Source organism: Agrilus planipennis, unplaced genomic scaffold (genome assembly GCF_000699045.2).
Source record: "Agrilus planipennis isolate EAB-ADULT unplaced genomic scaffold, Apla_2.0 scaffold199, whole genome shotgun sequence".
Classification (NCBI taxonomy): Eukaryota; Metazoa; Arthropoda; class Insecta; order Coleoptera; family Buprestidae; genus Agrilus; species Agrilus planipennis.
Window position 1 is genome coordinate 23,397 of NW_020439011.1, and position 16,258 is coordinate 39,654.

General features: G+C 34.9%; 2 protein-coding genes across 2 annotated transcripts in view; one reads left to right on the forward strand and one right to left on the reverse strand.

Annotated features, from left to right (window-relative positions):
- On the forward strand, window positions 1-899 carry LOC108741254 (extensin-like). The gene is made up of 2 exons (XM_025976182.1): window positions 1-36; window positions 171-899. The coding sequence occupies exons 1-2, from the start codon at window positions 1-3 to the stop codon at window positions 897-899; spliced, it is 765 nt and encodes a 254-aa protein (XP_025831967.1).
- Window positions 861-16,258, reverse strand: part of LOC108741282 (semaphorin-1A) — a 24,747-nt gene continuing 9,349 nt past the window's right edge. The window contains exons 2-11 of the mRNA XM_018476027.1: window positions 3,572-4,119; window positions 3,312-3,504; window positions 3,158-3,246; window positions 2,954-3,101; window positions 2,680-2,885; window positions 2,357-2,585; window positions 2,090-2,294; window positions 1,874-2,025; window positions 1,490-1,802; window positions 861-1,422 (exon numbers count right to left, since the gene is read on the reverse strand). Of these exons, the coding sequence (XP_018331529.1) occupies window positions 1,248-1,422; window positions 1,490-1,802; window positions 1,874-2,025; window positions 2,090-2,294; window positions 2,357-2,585; window positions 2,680-2,885; window positions 2,954-3,101; window positions 3,158-3,246; window positions 3,312-3,504; window positions 3,572-4,033 (2,172 nt within the window). The 5' untranslated portion in view covers window positions 4,034-4,119 and the 3' untranslated portion in view covers window positions 861-1,247. The remainder of the gene's footprint in view (window positions 1,423-1,489; window positions 1,803-1,873; window positions 2,026-2,089; window positions 2,295-2,356; window positions 2,586-2,679; window positions 2,886-2,953; window positions 3,102-3,157; window positions 3,247-3,311; window positions 3,505-3,571; window positions 4,120-16,258) is intronic.

Genomic DNA, 16,258 nt, shown 5'->3' on the forward strand with positions numbered 1-16,258 from the left:
ATGGGTTTCCCAAGGATTTTAGTACCGCTTATTTTGGTAATTACTTTTACTTTATTAAAACTTTACGGTAAACTAGTAAATGCAATTGTTTATATAATTCTTCGGCAGTTTTAATCCGAAATAAAACGTTATCTAAACTGTCGACAAAATAAAAAATCTTTTTTTTGTAGATTGCATCGTTTTTGGTGGTATTCTCGCAGTCAACAGAAATAACCATTAAGGATTATAGAGTAAAAAGAGACGCGCCAGTCTTCAAAAAAATTAAAGTGATTAAAATTATAAAGAAAAGTAAAAAGCCCGTCTACGGTCCACCTAAGCCAAAATACGGACCCCCAAAGCCTTCGTATGGTCCACCAAAACCTGTTTATGGTCCTCCAAAACCAGTATATGGTCCTCCGAAGCCGGTTTATGGACCACCACCATCATCGTCTTATGGTCCTCCATTGACATCATACGGTCCTCCTTCTCCATCGTACGGACCACCTGCTTCTACTTACGACTCCCCGTCATCAACTTATGGAGCACCACCACCAGAGCCCAGTTATGGAGCTCCTGAACCTTCATCCGGCTATGGGGCTCCAGAACCTTTGTCGGATTATGGAGCACCAGAAACATCATCTGATTATGGCGCACCTGTACCAATAATAACGTACGAAACACCAGCTCCTTCAGCTGGTTATGGAGCTCCTGCACCGTCGGCTAGTTATGGAGCTCCTGCGCCCTCTCCTAGTTATGGAGCTCCTGCCCCTTCTCCTAGTTATGGAGCTCCTGCACCGTCTCCTAGTTATGGAGCTCCTGCACCGTCTCCTAGTTATGGAGCTCCTGCGCCCTCTCCTAGTTATGGAGCTCCTGCACCGTCNTTAGTACAGAAACACAAAAATGTTATCTTTCCAAGATAAAAATCAAATGGTACATCATTCTTATCACAATTAGCCTCATTTAGCACTTATAGCCAATAATCTACGATTGTGATTGTATTGATATTTATTAAGGTTTAGTTTTTTTCTGTCGAATTTCGTGAAGGCACTAAAAATGCGTTCACTTTTAAAGCCAAAATCATTAACCAATCAAAATTAATAACAATGTCAACTGCGTTAAAAAAAAAATAATCTAGGGACATGCGACAGTAATTAGCTTAAAACGATTCTAGTCATTAACAATTAAAGGCTACTGGTCCTTTTCAAAAACACAGGTACAACCGCTAATATAATAAATTCACTTAACTTTTTTCACCATCGACTTCTCGCTTAAATGTAAGTCTTTTTGATTTTTTGAAGTGTCCCATCACTGGCTATATTTAAATCTTTGTTCGTTTCTAAGTTATCTTTTTTAAGAGGTTGAGAATTTTGTGGTCCATTCACTACTAAGTTTACCGTTTTATTTGCTTTCGGGGCCAAAAAACTATTCGGGGGATTGCTCAGTCTGAAAATTGAAAAGTATTTTTCAAAGCATGTTCAACAGTTCGCCGTTTTAACTTTAATCAACTTACCTTTCTAAATGGTTGTGCTGTTCGATGAATGGTGCTTCTGGATACTGCGGTTGGTGGTGAAATTTCTTCGAGAATATATAACCACCGATAAAACCCAAGAACAAACTTACTAATGAAGAACCAATGATGACTATGTGCAGCCTTTGTCGAACTGTACAACCACTAATACTTTTATCAGCCAATACGTCTTCATAATCATGATCACGCTCTTTACTGTTCGTGAACACCGAATTCCGACCGTCTTTGTAGTCATCAATTATTTCATTCTTTATGTTATCATCTTCGGACTCCTTTTCTTCAGACAATTTTTCGTCTTAAATTAAACATTCGTTGAAAAAAAAGAACCACGACCGTTAAGAAAATAAATAATAACTATGTAAATACCTGTTGGTGCCCAACATCTTCGGTCCATTCCGCGCATGATGTTTTGGATTAAGTAGCTTCTTCTATTATTATTTGAAGTGCCTTCTACAGTTACGCATTGGAATTTTTTGGTATCCCACGCGCAATGAGGATCCTGCAGCTCCACGCATTTTCTGTATGAAAAAATTTAATAAGTAAATTACGAACGTTTTGGACCTAACGCAACGATGTTCCTACCTGCAATCTGTTACTTTTGAACAATGATTTAGATTCACTAATCGAACTTGGTCTTTGGTAACAGCTATTACATTTCCATATCCTGGGGCAGTTTTTATCTGTTTTACAGGAGATCCGTTTGAAAAAACCGTATTTTCGGAAATGACGACTCCTTTGAACGAGTCAGCGTGATGTACATTGACTACCTTCAGGATTCTTCCATCGTCTAAACAAACGAATGATGATTATAATTGATTAATAATAGAATATCAAGTAAGGGGGACTTACCTGTCCCAATGTAGAGAATATCAAAAGTTTCGTCGTTTACTGTGTGGACCTGAGCGTCAACATTTATTGCTGTAAAACGATACTGAAGACTGACTCTAATCAACAAAGGTTTTCCGTGGATAGCAGGAACGGCAGATTCCATCAATGAATGAGTTCTGGCAAACATTGCCACATTTCCTGGTAACTGTCTGCTATCGTTAACGCATTGCCCTGGTCTTGGTAATGGAACCTGTGTTTAGAATTAAAAGAAGAACATGAAGCGATAACGTTTTATGTATCGCAAAATGGGCAAATAGAACATTGAAATTTAATATTCAACATACCCTACTCTCGGGTATGGGAAGCCAGTTGGAGTTTAATTTTTCTTGGTCTTTAAAGCTTCCCTCGAAAGCAGCCATTATGTCTCGCATGTTGTAGGCACATATAGCCGACCCTCCGATTGCATTGCTAGGGGTCGTAAATACTCCATAAATAATGGAACTTTCAGAGCTTTTCCCATATTTGCCCGACACCACGTCGCTGGCAGACTCTATATCGAAATAAAAAAAAAAAACGTTAAACGAGCAATATAGACGGCATTGCGTCTATTTTACTTACGAATTTCGTCGAAATAGAATGGATATTCGCCGGGTACCGAGCAGTTCATGCGAGCTTTCAAAAAAGACGTCCACTTTTCACGAAATTGACGAGGACCGGGACCGCCCTTGTCGTTTTCACAAACCCGAGCAACTCTTGAATACCGAATCTGCAATTCACAATGCATTGAAAGTAATTCTTTTGTCCCTTTTATTCGTGTCTTACCTTTCCACAATTGATGTATTCCACGGCGGTTTCCCGAAAGAAGAAAAATACGAAGTTTTCGTAACTAATCGAACTAATAAAATCGGGGGCTAAAAATTTACGTAAACATTAAAAACAGTTGCACAAAAAAAAAACACGTTATCTTTTTCATTACCATTAAGTTGTTTGAGATCAGAAGTTTCGGTACGCTGCGGTTCCCTATAAATCAAGGGATCGGCTGCAGAAAAATCAGCTACTGTTGCAGTGTACAAGTGGCCTTTACTAAAAATAGCCGTACTATTGTCATTAGGATCGAAAGGACATTTTCCTTTTCCATCGATTTCATTCCTCACCATGAAAACTCCATTCTGCAAAACATTCAAAAATGAAACAGCTGAAGAAAAATGATTTTTACGGAGATGTATCTTAACTTACGTTATGTTTGTAATGCCTACAAAGAGGCTTATAGGAATTAGTGCCACAAATAAGCGTGACGCCATTGTCTACTTGAAACCATATTCTGATATAATTTTGGCAGTCATCATCTGTTTTTCCTTTTAAAATACACAACTGAGAATCTGCCTCTGATGAATGCCATACTATCCGTCGACTTTTCCTCTCCGATAAGTCGTAAATACTTAAGTTGTAGATGGCATTTCGTCCACCGATCAATACCGAATCATTATCGATGTTAAGTATTGTAAAATGATTTGGCCGCGAATAGTTTCCAGCAAATTGAATACTATTGACTTGTCCTATCTCGTTAACGATTTTTGATGATGAATCGGGTAACCACGCATGGCAGACAGTGAAAAATCCAATTAATTCGTGTAACACCAAAAACACTAGAACTGCCTCATATTTGCATGTAAAAATACAACTCCTTGAAACAGGCATGACGAGCCCATCCGCTCATAAATCTTTACGAATGATATTCATTATTTCTTACGGTTGGTTAACTTTAGTCCTTTTTAGATCTCAATCTGTAACACAAAAATTAAATTTAATACTTAATTTCTTACAAAGCATTCTGTAATTAAAAGTCGTCCCGTTTTACACGTTTAATTTCTTCTTATCGTAATTATTGCTTTATAAATTTCAAGTGTACATTGCAAAGTTCCAAACGATTTGTTAGCACATTGAACTTAATTATCTTATCGATGCAATAATTTTATTTTAATGTGAATAACATTTTTCAGAGGACAATAAATTTCTTGCTTTATTTCTATCTACGACGCATTAAACTACACGTTCTAATGTCAAAGGTTACCTATTCTAAGCAAAGCTTAGTATTTTAAAAAGGAAAATCCAACATTAATACAGAATTCCCACTAATTCTAAAAACACAGATCATTAAAACATTAACGCTAACGAAGTCATCTAAATGATACAAGTTTAGTTTTAATATTCAAATAAGTAGTCGTTATACGTAGGTAGATACGTACATAATAAATATAATTTTATTTGAAGAAATTTGAATAAAAATTTATGGGACCATGTAAAACTGAGTTCCATGTTACATTGCTCGTACTTTATGTAATCCAAGGTGTACCAAAGGTTCAAAAATAATTGTACAACTGTTAGTAATGTTATGATTCATTTTACAAACATTATAGTGACGGAAGTTGTAGATGACTTGTTGCGAGATATTGTATATTTTTATTACAATTAAAGGGTCAAGGCCTCATAAAATGTTGTAACATATTGATAAAGAATTATGCCAAAGATGAGCCGCAACTATGCATAAAAGCGAAGAAACACGTCGTTGGATTCAAAAACAATTACTGACCTTGGTGTCTCATTCCTTATGTGTAAAATTATTTAACACAACACGAAGACGTGTTATTATATTGTTAATTTTATGCATATACGAACACATTACGAGTATTGACACACGTCATGTAAGTTTTGTACCTAGAGTCTGACGAAGACAAAATTGGAACCAATTCTATTTCCATTATTGGATTCGCTAAATGTAAAGTTTTATCTTTAGGCAAGGTATTGATACCTCACGATATCACAAATTAAATTAAAATTGCCGATTCCTACGTGAAGATGAAAATGATTGACAGTTACTCCTTCCAAAAATAATTTAAACCAAGTTTTCTAAAGTGAGCGATTTGAAAATTGATAATATTAATTAACGATTGATTGTTGCCCATAGCTTTTTGTAAACCTCAAGAATAGTTAGGTACCTACATCAAAGTTGATTAAAACTGATGTAAAAAGTTTTATACGCTCGGGTTAATAAATTTAGTAATGGTTTATAGCTGATTCTGAACACATCAGGTAGGTACATTTAATATGTTCGGTAGACATACAGTCACATAAATGTAAGTCACGTTACCATTGTTAAATTCAGACACACCTTATTTATATAAAAGTTGAAGCGCGTGTTGGTACTGCTATGTTAACAGAATATTTGATTATTAAAACAGCGTACAAGACACGACATTATTGTATTTGCTCCAAATCGAAATTGCTACTGTTAATTAACACTCTTTTACGATTAGTAATTACGATAGGTAATCATGTCGTTTGTATTTCTGTTTCTTTTCATAGAAAATGCCTTTAAACTTTCTAATAACAATGATAATTATCAGCAAGGATTTTTTTACTTTAATTGCTGTTTTATTTTATTTATTTACTAACACAAAAGGAATGTAAAAAGTAAATCCATAAAAGACCTTTTTAAATCACCAAAACTTATTAGGTCACCTCATCCTTTGTGCGTTTGTAAATAAATATCTAATATAAAACTAAAAAGTTAAAATATTGCTATTGTCCTGCTATTACTATTATTTCCTGTTATTTGTTAGGTGTAGGCAAATAGAACAGGAGACTTGCGCTAGTATAATAGGTACTTGTCATGAAGTGGATAATTCTGCCCGATAGTAATAACTCGCTGAAGACGAAGTTGTAATTAATGTTTCCTTTTTGAGGACAACGAACGTGTATATTGTAAACAATATTTAAAGGTACTCAACTTAAATACATATAAATATAACAGATGGTTAATATAACTGTTTCTTCATCTTCTACTTCTTATAGACTCATAGAAATCAAAACGATAAATAACAAAGATTATTAATTATAACTGTACATTACAAGAAGAGTATCTGCTCTGCAATTTTTAAATTGAACCATTAGACTGCATAGTGTATATTTTAATAATTACAAAATACACCCAAAAGCTAAAAATATATCCAGAGGCTTCAACAGGATTCCATAAAGCTTTTGACGTCATCGATCAAAAGCAGCAAGAATTTCACATAATAGTAATGATAGCGTGTGTTATTTAAAACCACTCCATATTCATTTCATCGTATCGAGAAAGAGTGGTGAAATTGGGGGTGCATGGAAACATGTTCCCAGTTCTCACATCTGTCATGGTGTTACGTCCCGACCATGATTTATATGGGTTTAAAAATATACCTACCAATATTACTCGTTGACTAGCCTAGTTTTGCTAAACCACTTCAGCACACCATTAATGAAATATTTAAAACGAAACACTTTTAAACACAGATGTTTGCTATTATAAGCGAAAGATGATGGTATTACGCAGATGATCTGGTAGAGCAATTTTCTTTTGGTTTTTAAACAAACAACACTAAGATACAGGGTGGATGAACGAGCGATATCGCAATTAAAGAATGTCCTGCATTTTCTTGTTAATTAGAGGCAGCTTATGAATCCTTAAGAAGGAAGTATGCTCCATAAAGTGTAATTAAGAATTTACAAGAATGTGTAATGGGAAAGTAGAAGTTCATGGGCAATAATCGGAAATAACACTCTTTATTTATTTCATAGTTTCATTTGGACACAGTATATCTATAGTTACATACGTTTTATACGTCGTTTAAAGTCAAACCTGCTATCTACATGACTATATCCCACCTTATTACCGATTTGGTCATCTGCAGTTTTTCAGAGCACAAAAGAAGGCTGAAATTGCTTCCTTTGATGTCAGCTGCGAACTGGTTTATTTATAGGTGGTGGTCGTTGTTAGCAGAGCAAGTTTGAAATTACCTCTTTTTATTTTGGCCTCCATGCAGAGGCCTAGTAGTAAACACTTGAAGAAGTTATACGCAGTATCTGATAACAACGTTGCGCTCATTTTTCTTCTCCTGCTCTAGAATGTCCTTACCTCTTCCATACCTAGTTAAAATCTTACCAACGAATAAGCACGTGAAAAAATCTTCATACATTCCGTAAAAGGAAATACAAAATAACGCCAAACGAGATAAACCAATTATTTCTGTTTTAAGTGGGCGAAGTCCGACCAAAAAGACGAATTAATAGAATCCTTTCCCTAAATATTTGTGAATTGCAAAAGAACAAGGAACTTTGGCACAACAATATGATAAAGAAATATAGTAGCAATAAAGATAGAATTTATTTAATATTTATTTGTATTTAATATAATTAGACATGCGATAATTATTTAACCACTTTATTTCGCAATACCATCATAAGATTTAAATTAATAGAAGTAACAACGCCTCTGATTCGGTTTTCTAATGCTAATCACTACCGCCAAATATTTTGCCGAACAAAACATGCAGCGGGGCTTAGCCTTGTTGCAACTTTCACTTCATACATTTAAACATTTAAAGCAACTTGCAACAAACAAATCGTGTGTAGTGTAATGTACGAGGGTGGATTGATAAGTTTCCGGCCTAACCAAGAGATGACGCCACTAGGCCTACCTTGAGGTGACATTCTATAGTACCATCCTTGGATAGCTTGTAGCTATAGTTTCAGCCCGATCTCCTTGCTAGTGTAGGTTTGACAGCACGCTGAACAAGACGCCTCTGTGGTTTTCGTAAAAATGGAAAAGCAGGAAAATCGTGCTGTCATCAAATACTTTTATTTGAAGGGGTTAACGCCGAAGGAAATCAAAAAAGAGATGGACTCAACACTGGGGACATCCTCCCCGTCATATTCAACCGTTAAGCAGTGGGTTTCCGAGTTTAAAAAGGGTCGTGTGAGCACCTCTGATGGGCCTCGCTCAGGACGCCCCGTTGAGGTCACAACTCCAGATATGATCGAAAAAATTCATCAAATAGTGCTGGGAGACCGCAGATTGAAAGTGCGTGAGATAGCTGAGACCTGTAAGATGTCATATGAACGTGTGCAACATATTTTGCACCAACATTTGCATATGGAAAAGCTCTGTGCAAGATGGGTGCCGCGTTTGCTAACAGTCGACCAAAAATTGATTCGAAAAAACATTTCTACCGCAAATTTGTCATTGTATAAGCGTAATCCAAGCGAATTTTTGCGTCGATTCGTAACCGTTGACGAAACGTGGGTCCACCACTACACTCCTGAAACCAAAGAACAGTCTAAACAGTGGATTGGACCAGGGGAACCAACTCCAAAGAAGGCAAAAACAATTTTTTCGGCGAACAAGGTTATGGCTACTGTTTTTTGGGATGCAAGAGGTATTATATACATTGATTACCTTGCAAAGGGTAATACTATCACTGGTCAATACTACGCAGACTTATTGCAACGTTTGAGCCACGAGGTGAAAATTAAACGACCTCATCTGGCGAAGAAAAAAATCTTGTTTCATCACGATAACGCACCAGCGCACACGTCAATCGTTGCGACGGCTAAAATCAACGATCTAAAGTTTGAATTGATGCCGCACCCTCCTTACTCTCCAGACCTAGCCCCGAGTGACTATTTTCTGTTCCCTAATCTCAAAAAATGGCTTGGCGGTAAGAGATTTGCGGACAATGAAGAAGTAATCGAAGCTGTAAATGGTTATTTTGAGGAGCTTGACGAATCAGTCTATAGAGATGGCATTAATAGACTGGAACACCGCTATGAGAAATGTATCAGCCTTGGAGGAGATTATGTTGAGAAATAAAAAAAAAAAATTTTTAAAAACCTTGTTTTTCTTGGTCAGGCCGGAAACTTATCAATCCACCCTCGTAATGTAATGGTCGCCCCAAGTTAACAGAAGCCATGTAAAACTATTGTCCAACGACGCCAATATTCTTACAAAAAAAAATGTAATTGCTCTTTCGTCAGCTTGTTTTTAGTAAATCTAATTATTTTTGTAACTTGAACAGTTGTTGAAAACAATGCAAGCTCCACTTGCTGCTTGCTATAATACCTACATAAAATTATGTGCATATAGAGAAAATAGGAGACGAAAAATTAGAAGAAGTGGCTGATTTTAGATACCTAGGAAGTCAGATAAGTGAGGATGGAAGGAGTAGTAGGGATATAAAGCAGAGGATAGCGCAGGGTCGTGTCGCCTTTAATAAAAAGAAGTCACTTCTATGCTCGCGAACGGTTAATGTTTGGAGCACGGCGTTGTACGGGTACGAAACATGGACAGTGGGAGCGGCGGAAAAGAAAAGGTTAGAAGCGTTCGAAATGTGGTGTTATAGGCGGATGATGAGGATATCGTGGGTAGAAAAGGTTAGAAATGAAGAGGTATTAGAAAGAATAGGAGAACAGAGGACTCTATGGAAGTCAATAAGAAATAGGCGAGATAGGTTGGTAGGACACCTTCTCAGGCATGAAGGTCTAGTCAGAGACATATTAGAGGCAGAAACAGGAGTTAGGAGGGTAGAGGTAGACCTAGATTAGATTACTGTTCGCAAATAGTTAAGGATGTGGGTGTTCTAGTTTTAGGGAAATGCGAAGTTTAGCTCAGGATAGGAAAGAGTGGAGGTACGTGTCCAACCAGTCTTAGGACTGATGACCTTATGATGAAGATGAGAGAAAATTTAGAACCCTTTATAGTAAATGTTATCGATAATAATATCAAGTGGAAAATTGAGTGTTACAGTTTCATACTGCCCATTACGTGGACGTTACAGGAAACTGGTGTAGTCCACAATTAATTAGAACAAAAGAAAGAAGTGATTAGGAAATTTGCGAATAAAAAGTTGCAACAGATACTATGTAAGCTACCATATGAGAAAATGTTGTCTACGTCCCACTAGATGTTCAAATTAAACAATCTGTAGGTGCTAAACACCTTTCTGTGAACCACACCTGCTCTAGTTGGTTTCGACAGACCACTATACTTTAAAACTACTTCTTCTAATCATTATTCGTTTGCTCGAGTGTCTAAATGGTGATGACATACATTTTTTTCATTTGCTACACTGTGCGCCCATCTTAATTGAATAAAACGATTGTTAAACAAAGAAATTACTATAATTAACATTTAAGTGAATGACCATTTAATGAAATGTTTATAAATGTACATTTATTGTATATTCCCTTGCCCTTTTGAGAACGCCGTCCACAATAAAACTAAAATGTTTTAACTGTTTGCTTTCTGCATTATATCGTAGAGTATTAATGCGTAAGCATAGTAAATTTGCTATGGAAAGAGAAACAAAACTACGCTTATAGAATTTTTAACACTTCAATTTTCAAACCGATCACGTATCAAATCGACAATATATGCACATATACATTTTACAACAGTGCCTTACGGGCTCTGTCACAGTAGCGAAATTCGACGACGATTACACAAGCATATCATTTTAAAATTAAAATTAAATCTTAATGAACCAATTTGTAATAGATATACAAAACACGGTAATGTATAAAACATGACTTTGGAACTCAAAAAGCAAATTTAAAATGCCTTTATTTGCAATGCGAGCTTTTCAAAAAGATAAATATTCTTGAGGACAGTAATTTCAGTTTAGTCAGAACAAAACAAAAGTACTACCATCGCCCATAAACCTTTTCGATTATTTCTCTATTTCGAGATTCCGATTGTGGAGTTTATACATTACAAATTTTCTTTTTAATTTAAATTTCTATTAGATTTCTTCGGAAAAATCAGCTGCAGCGATAGTCAATGGCTCGACCTTTTAAGAAAAACTATCTGACTCGAGCTTTTAAGAAAAACTATCTAGCCCGAGCTTTTAAGAAAAACTATCTGGCTCGAGCTTTTAAGAAAAACTATCTGGCCCGAGCTTTTAAGAAAAACTATCTGGCCCGAGCTTTTAAGAAAAACTATCTGGCTCGAGCTTTTAAGAAAAACTATTTGGCACGAGCTTTTACGCACAACTATTACCGACAATCAATATTATATTCTGAAAAACGGTTAAAAAAAAAGCGTTGGGGTGGGATCATAGGCTTATAGTAGGAAAAGTACAAGAACGAAGTAGTGACACTGTCTGACATTGTCATTTTCTCTAACTCTAACACAACTGACTGCATTTAGTAGGTTGAACTCAGTATTGCAAAATATTTAGCCTGTTCCAAAAAGGGGAACAGATTCAAAATTTACGAAAAAATTTTCGGAAATACAATGAAAATTTAATGGACCAACGAGCGGGCCAAATTAAGAAACATTTCCACTCGTTATAAACAGTTATTACTTCATTTCACGAAACAAAACGAACATATAACTGTTTCCAAAACAATTTTATTTAAATAAATATTCAAAATGTGCTGACTACTGTTTCGAAGTGTACTCCATGTATAGAAAATTATCTGCGCACTTTGCTAAAGTGTTTACTCACCTTATACCTACATATTATTCCAAAAGAGTATTGTCTGTTTTTTAATTAAAAGAAAATGACGTTTCAAACCGAAGTTTTCAATCAAGGTTTTGTATGCCCAAGGTGGACCTTGATTTCTAATTAGAGGGAAGCTGTAGCTTAGCAGTTGATCTGTTACTTTCAATATATATACAGTACTTGTCGCATATTTTCAACTGCGCCAGAAAAACTTGGCTCATTAGTTAAGGCTACGAAGCGAGGACATTAATGACCACCCATGGGTGCAACCAGAGGGTATAAAACGGTACATTTGCAACCCATGGCTAATGAAATTACCATTTTTCTTTTTATTGAAAATAAAACACTAATTTAATTGTACTTAGCAATTGTTTCATATTACCGCTAAAGAAATAAAGGTTTGACGAAATAACTGTTAAGTACAATTAAAAATCTTTTAAAATTTACAAATTAATGTTTCATTTGCAACAGATGCAAGAGAATATTCTCTATATATTAACTGATTTTAATAACAGTTTACCATAATCATGATTCCGTTACATTCGTTATAGACTGTATGAAGAAACATTGTACCGATAATTTAATGAATAAATAATTCGTAAAGTTAATTTCAGAGCACGTACAGGTCCTACACTAGACACATGTGTGTGTAGACTATGTATCTACTTATACAAGCATGTTTCGAATGCTGTTTAACATAGTAAGTTGTTTTACCTTCATTTTTTCAACACGGAAAAGTCAAAGTCGTAAAAGAACTTTAACAAAAAATGACGCATTCTAAGTACTTCACCATTAACATTGCTTCATAGACGATCGTATTTAGGAAATTATTATTAAAGATTTCATACGTACAGAGGCTACAGACAAACGCACAATTATTTCAAATAAATTTTGTCGTAAATCAGTATTTATTACCTTATTTCTTTACTAATTTCAAGGCCAGTACTGTCTATGTATCACACAGAGACTATACTTGTAAAGGTGAAGTTCTCTATAAATATACAATCATACGTATAATAAAAAAATAATTATAATCAGTAACAATACCAAAGGCCATTAAAGCGTAATGTGCCTTGCCAGGGAAAGTACAGTAATGATTATGATTATTAATGTCAATGGGGAACTGTCTTTTTCTAACCAGTGCGACAATAGTTAGTTTTACTGTAGGAACATTAAAAAGTTAGTAACAATCTGCGTCGCACTTACCATACCCAATAGATATTTAATAGCCTTATTAGGAGTTGATCAGAAAGCTCTTTATTGTTAGATTATATTCTTTATTTTATTTATTCATCGTGTAAAAGTATGTAACTGACGAATACGTGTAACAAAATACAGTGGACATAGTCTAAGCTATTTTTATAGCTAGATTTCAAAACACATTCATTTTATTTATACTTGTAGGAAAAAGAGAACAGACCAAGGTAGCGGTTAGACGTTTCTGTGTCAGTGAATTTAAAGGTTTCTTTAATCTAATGACAAAAAGAAAACACTAACAAATGATAGCAGCTCGTAGGTGCTCGGTACAATCATTATTATTGTTTGTCAATGCAGTCTAGACACACATAATTATGTTTTCGATGTGTACGTTTGAACATTTCAGTTCGATATGAACCAACTACAAACAGGGACGTAGCTACGAGTGGGCCAAAGTTCTGGCCTACTCTGAATAACTTACTTATTACTTCGTGAGTATTGTCTTTTCTACCGGAAACCAGGCAATTGTACATACTATCTGATAGGTATCCAAGCTACTTCACAAACTAGCGAGTAAACATTTTAATTGTAGCATATCGATGTACAAGTATTTTGAAATTAGATGTTTTGTACAACAGTAATTACGAAAACGGCTTTTATTAACAAAATAACGATTTTCGGAATATTAATAACAATTTAATAAGCTTCATCAATATTTGTCACGCAGAGAAACGAGCCTTCGTCAATTTATTTAATTTCAAGGATTCGGTAGTTCGAGTAAAAATTGCAGCCAGCGCTTACAGATTAATGATGGGCTCGTCAATTTTTCGTTTTACAAAAAAAAAGTACTTCGCTGCAAGATATGACGGTAGTAGATAATGTATATGATTTTCGTCTGATTAATCAGAGTTTATTGGCGGTTTGATGGGTGCCCGAGAATCAAGTTTTACATAACTGTGGCCCTGGAAAGCGCCTTTCCTTTTAGAGTCTCCGCCCAATACTTTGACAGCTTGACGCCTCAATAATTCACATTTGAAAGTAAAAATTCTCGTTCCAGCATGGACAATAATATAGTTACATACACATACACAAACAAAAAAAAAAACACGTATATTATTACAACTACACACCCAAACCTTGTTTTACACTACCTGAGCACACAGCACTCTTTGTCTCGATAATGTAAAAGCAATTTTTATAATTAATTACCAATTGCTAGTAAAGTTGCAATTACTTTAACATCTGGTTCAGGTTACATTCAGGAAGGTATACGGTATAATAACACTTTCGCTGCAGAATATTGAGAGAAACCTTGGCTAACTCTCTTTATTACCAGAACTATAAACCGTACATTACTAAACTAGTAGTGCTGAAGTACCTACCCTAAAAATAGATCATTGTGGTAACATATTGTGGTCAGTTGAGTTATAGGAGGCTTATAGAGGTTTTTAGCGAATAATTAACAAATGAAGAATCAATTTGCTACGACTTTTTCCTATCCTGAGCTAATCTTCGCATTTCCCCAAAACTACACCCACATCATTTATTTGCGAAGAGTAATCTAATCTAAGTCTACCTCTACCCCTCCTAACTCCCGTTTCTGCTTCTAATATGTCTTTGACTAGACCTTCATGCCTGAAAAGGTGTCCTATTTTTTATTGACTTCTTTGAGTCCTCTGTTCTCCTATTCTTTCTAATACTTCTTCATTTTTAACCTTCCCTATCCACGGTATCCTCATTATTTACCTGTAACACCACATTTCGAACGCTTCTAACCTTTTCCGCCACGCCCACTGTCAAAATGTTTCGCACCTATACAGCGCCGCGCTTCAAACATACACCTTTAACAATCTTTTTTGATTCTAATACTGCTATATCACCTGCAAATCTAAGCATATTAACTTTTTGCCCCTGTATATCTATCCCTTCAGTTGTACTGTCTTTCAGATACGTTATCTATTCCATTTCGTTAAGAAATATCTGATCCCGAGTCAGCATATCAAAAATTATTACAAACGAAGGTTGACATAATCGACTAATATTTCTGATATTAAAATCTTTCACAACACCTAAAAACCCAGAGCAACCAACTGTAAGTAAGTGCCTAGGTACTATTATATTATTTTATATTATAAACAATGCCACTGAAGTGCAAAAATGCCGATATCTATTTAATAATACAGTTCTATAAACCAATTAAGTAGGTACTACTGGACCGTATATATGTTGCGCAAGCTGCAACAGTAGTATTAGATATTAACAGTTATTGAATTTATAATAAGACGGTCACTTTATACATTTACAAAGATAGTCTGATGATTATTAGATAAACTGCTAGGTATCAATTTCTTCAAACTTGTAGATATTTTTACACTTATGCACGATGCGGTAAATGTAATCGGATCGCCAAGTGTCCACCTACCTATAGTAAGAGCAACGTTAAATAAACGTAACTTACAAACATTGCAATAATATTTTGCTTTGCTTTCTAATATCGCTACACTATACTGGTTTGTTGCCGTTGACATAACAACATGTAATATGTAAAGAGGTAGATACGTATTTACCTATTACTTTCGACTTAATGTTATTTTTCTAATTATTGTAATTGTTAATAGCTTGCGTTATACCTACAATGGTATTGGCACACTAAGTTACCAGTAATTATCGTCAAAAAATATTTAAAATTCCTATAATATTATCCAACTTTCACCGTCAAAACTGATAATTCGTTTTAATAAGGAATGAATTTCACACTTTAAAACTGACATTTAGGAAATGGCATTCCGTGAACGGTTTGGCATTTTCACTTGCTTTTAATTCCATTATCAAGCATGGAACGCGTCACATGCATCATTTTCAGGAAAAACTTATTGTTCTGATTATGTAATTGGATTCCCTGGAAAATGAAGCACTAATTATTGATTTGCGCTCTGCATTTTCGTTAATAACGAGAAGCTATTTATTTAATCAGTTTTATGATTAGTTAGTCACAAGAAATCCCAGAATTTTATTTTTAAGGGTGTTATTAATTTTAGTTACGTTCTTCTAAGCAAATTTTCTAACTGTTCTTTCTTGACTCGAGCATTTCTGTTATTAATGTTAGAAAAAGTTTAAACAAGATTGCCACTTAAAACAAAAAACAATTAGACTGCGTGTACGTGATGCTACTTAAAAAAAAAAAACAAACAATTACTTCGACTACCGCAACCTTTGTGTTGGACATGTTTTTTAACTGGTCACGAGTCAGTTAAATATAATCCATAACTCATCAAAAAATTCAAAATTAAGAACAACCTATTATAACATCGGTAAGTACTTAAACAATTTAAAAAATAAAGACACACTATTATCCTGCATTTATAAAAGCTTGACATCGGATTTAAGATTATAAAGCTTGCATTTTATA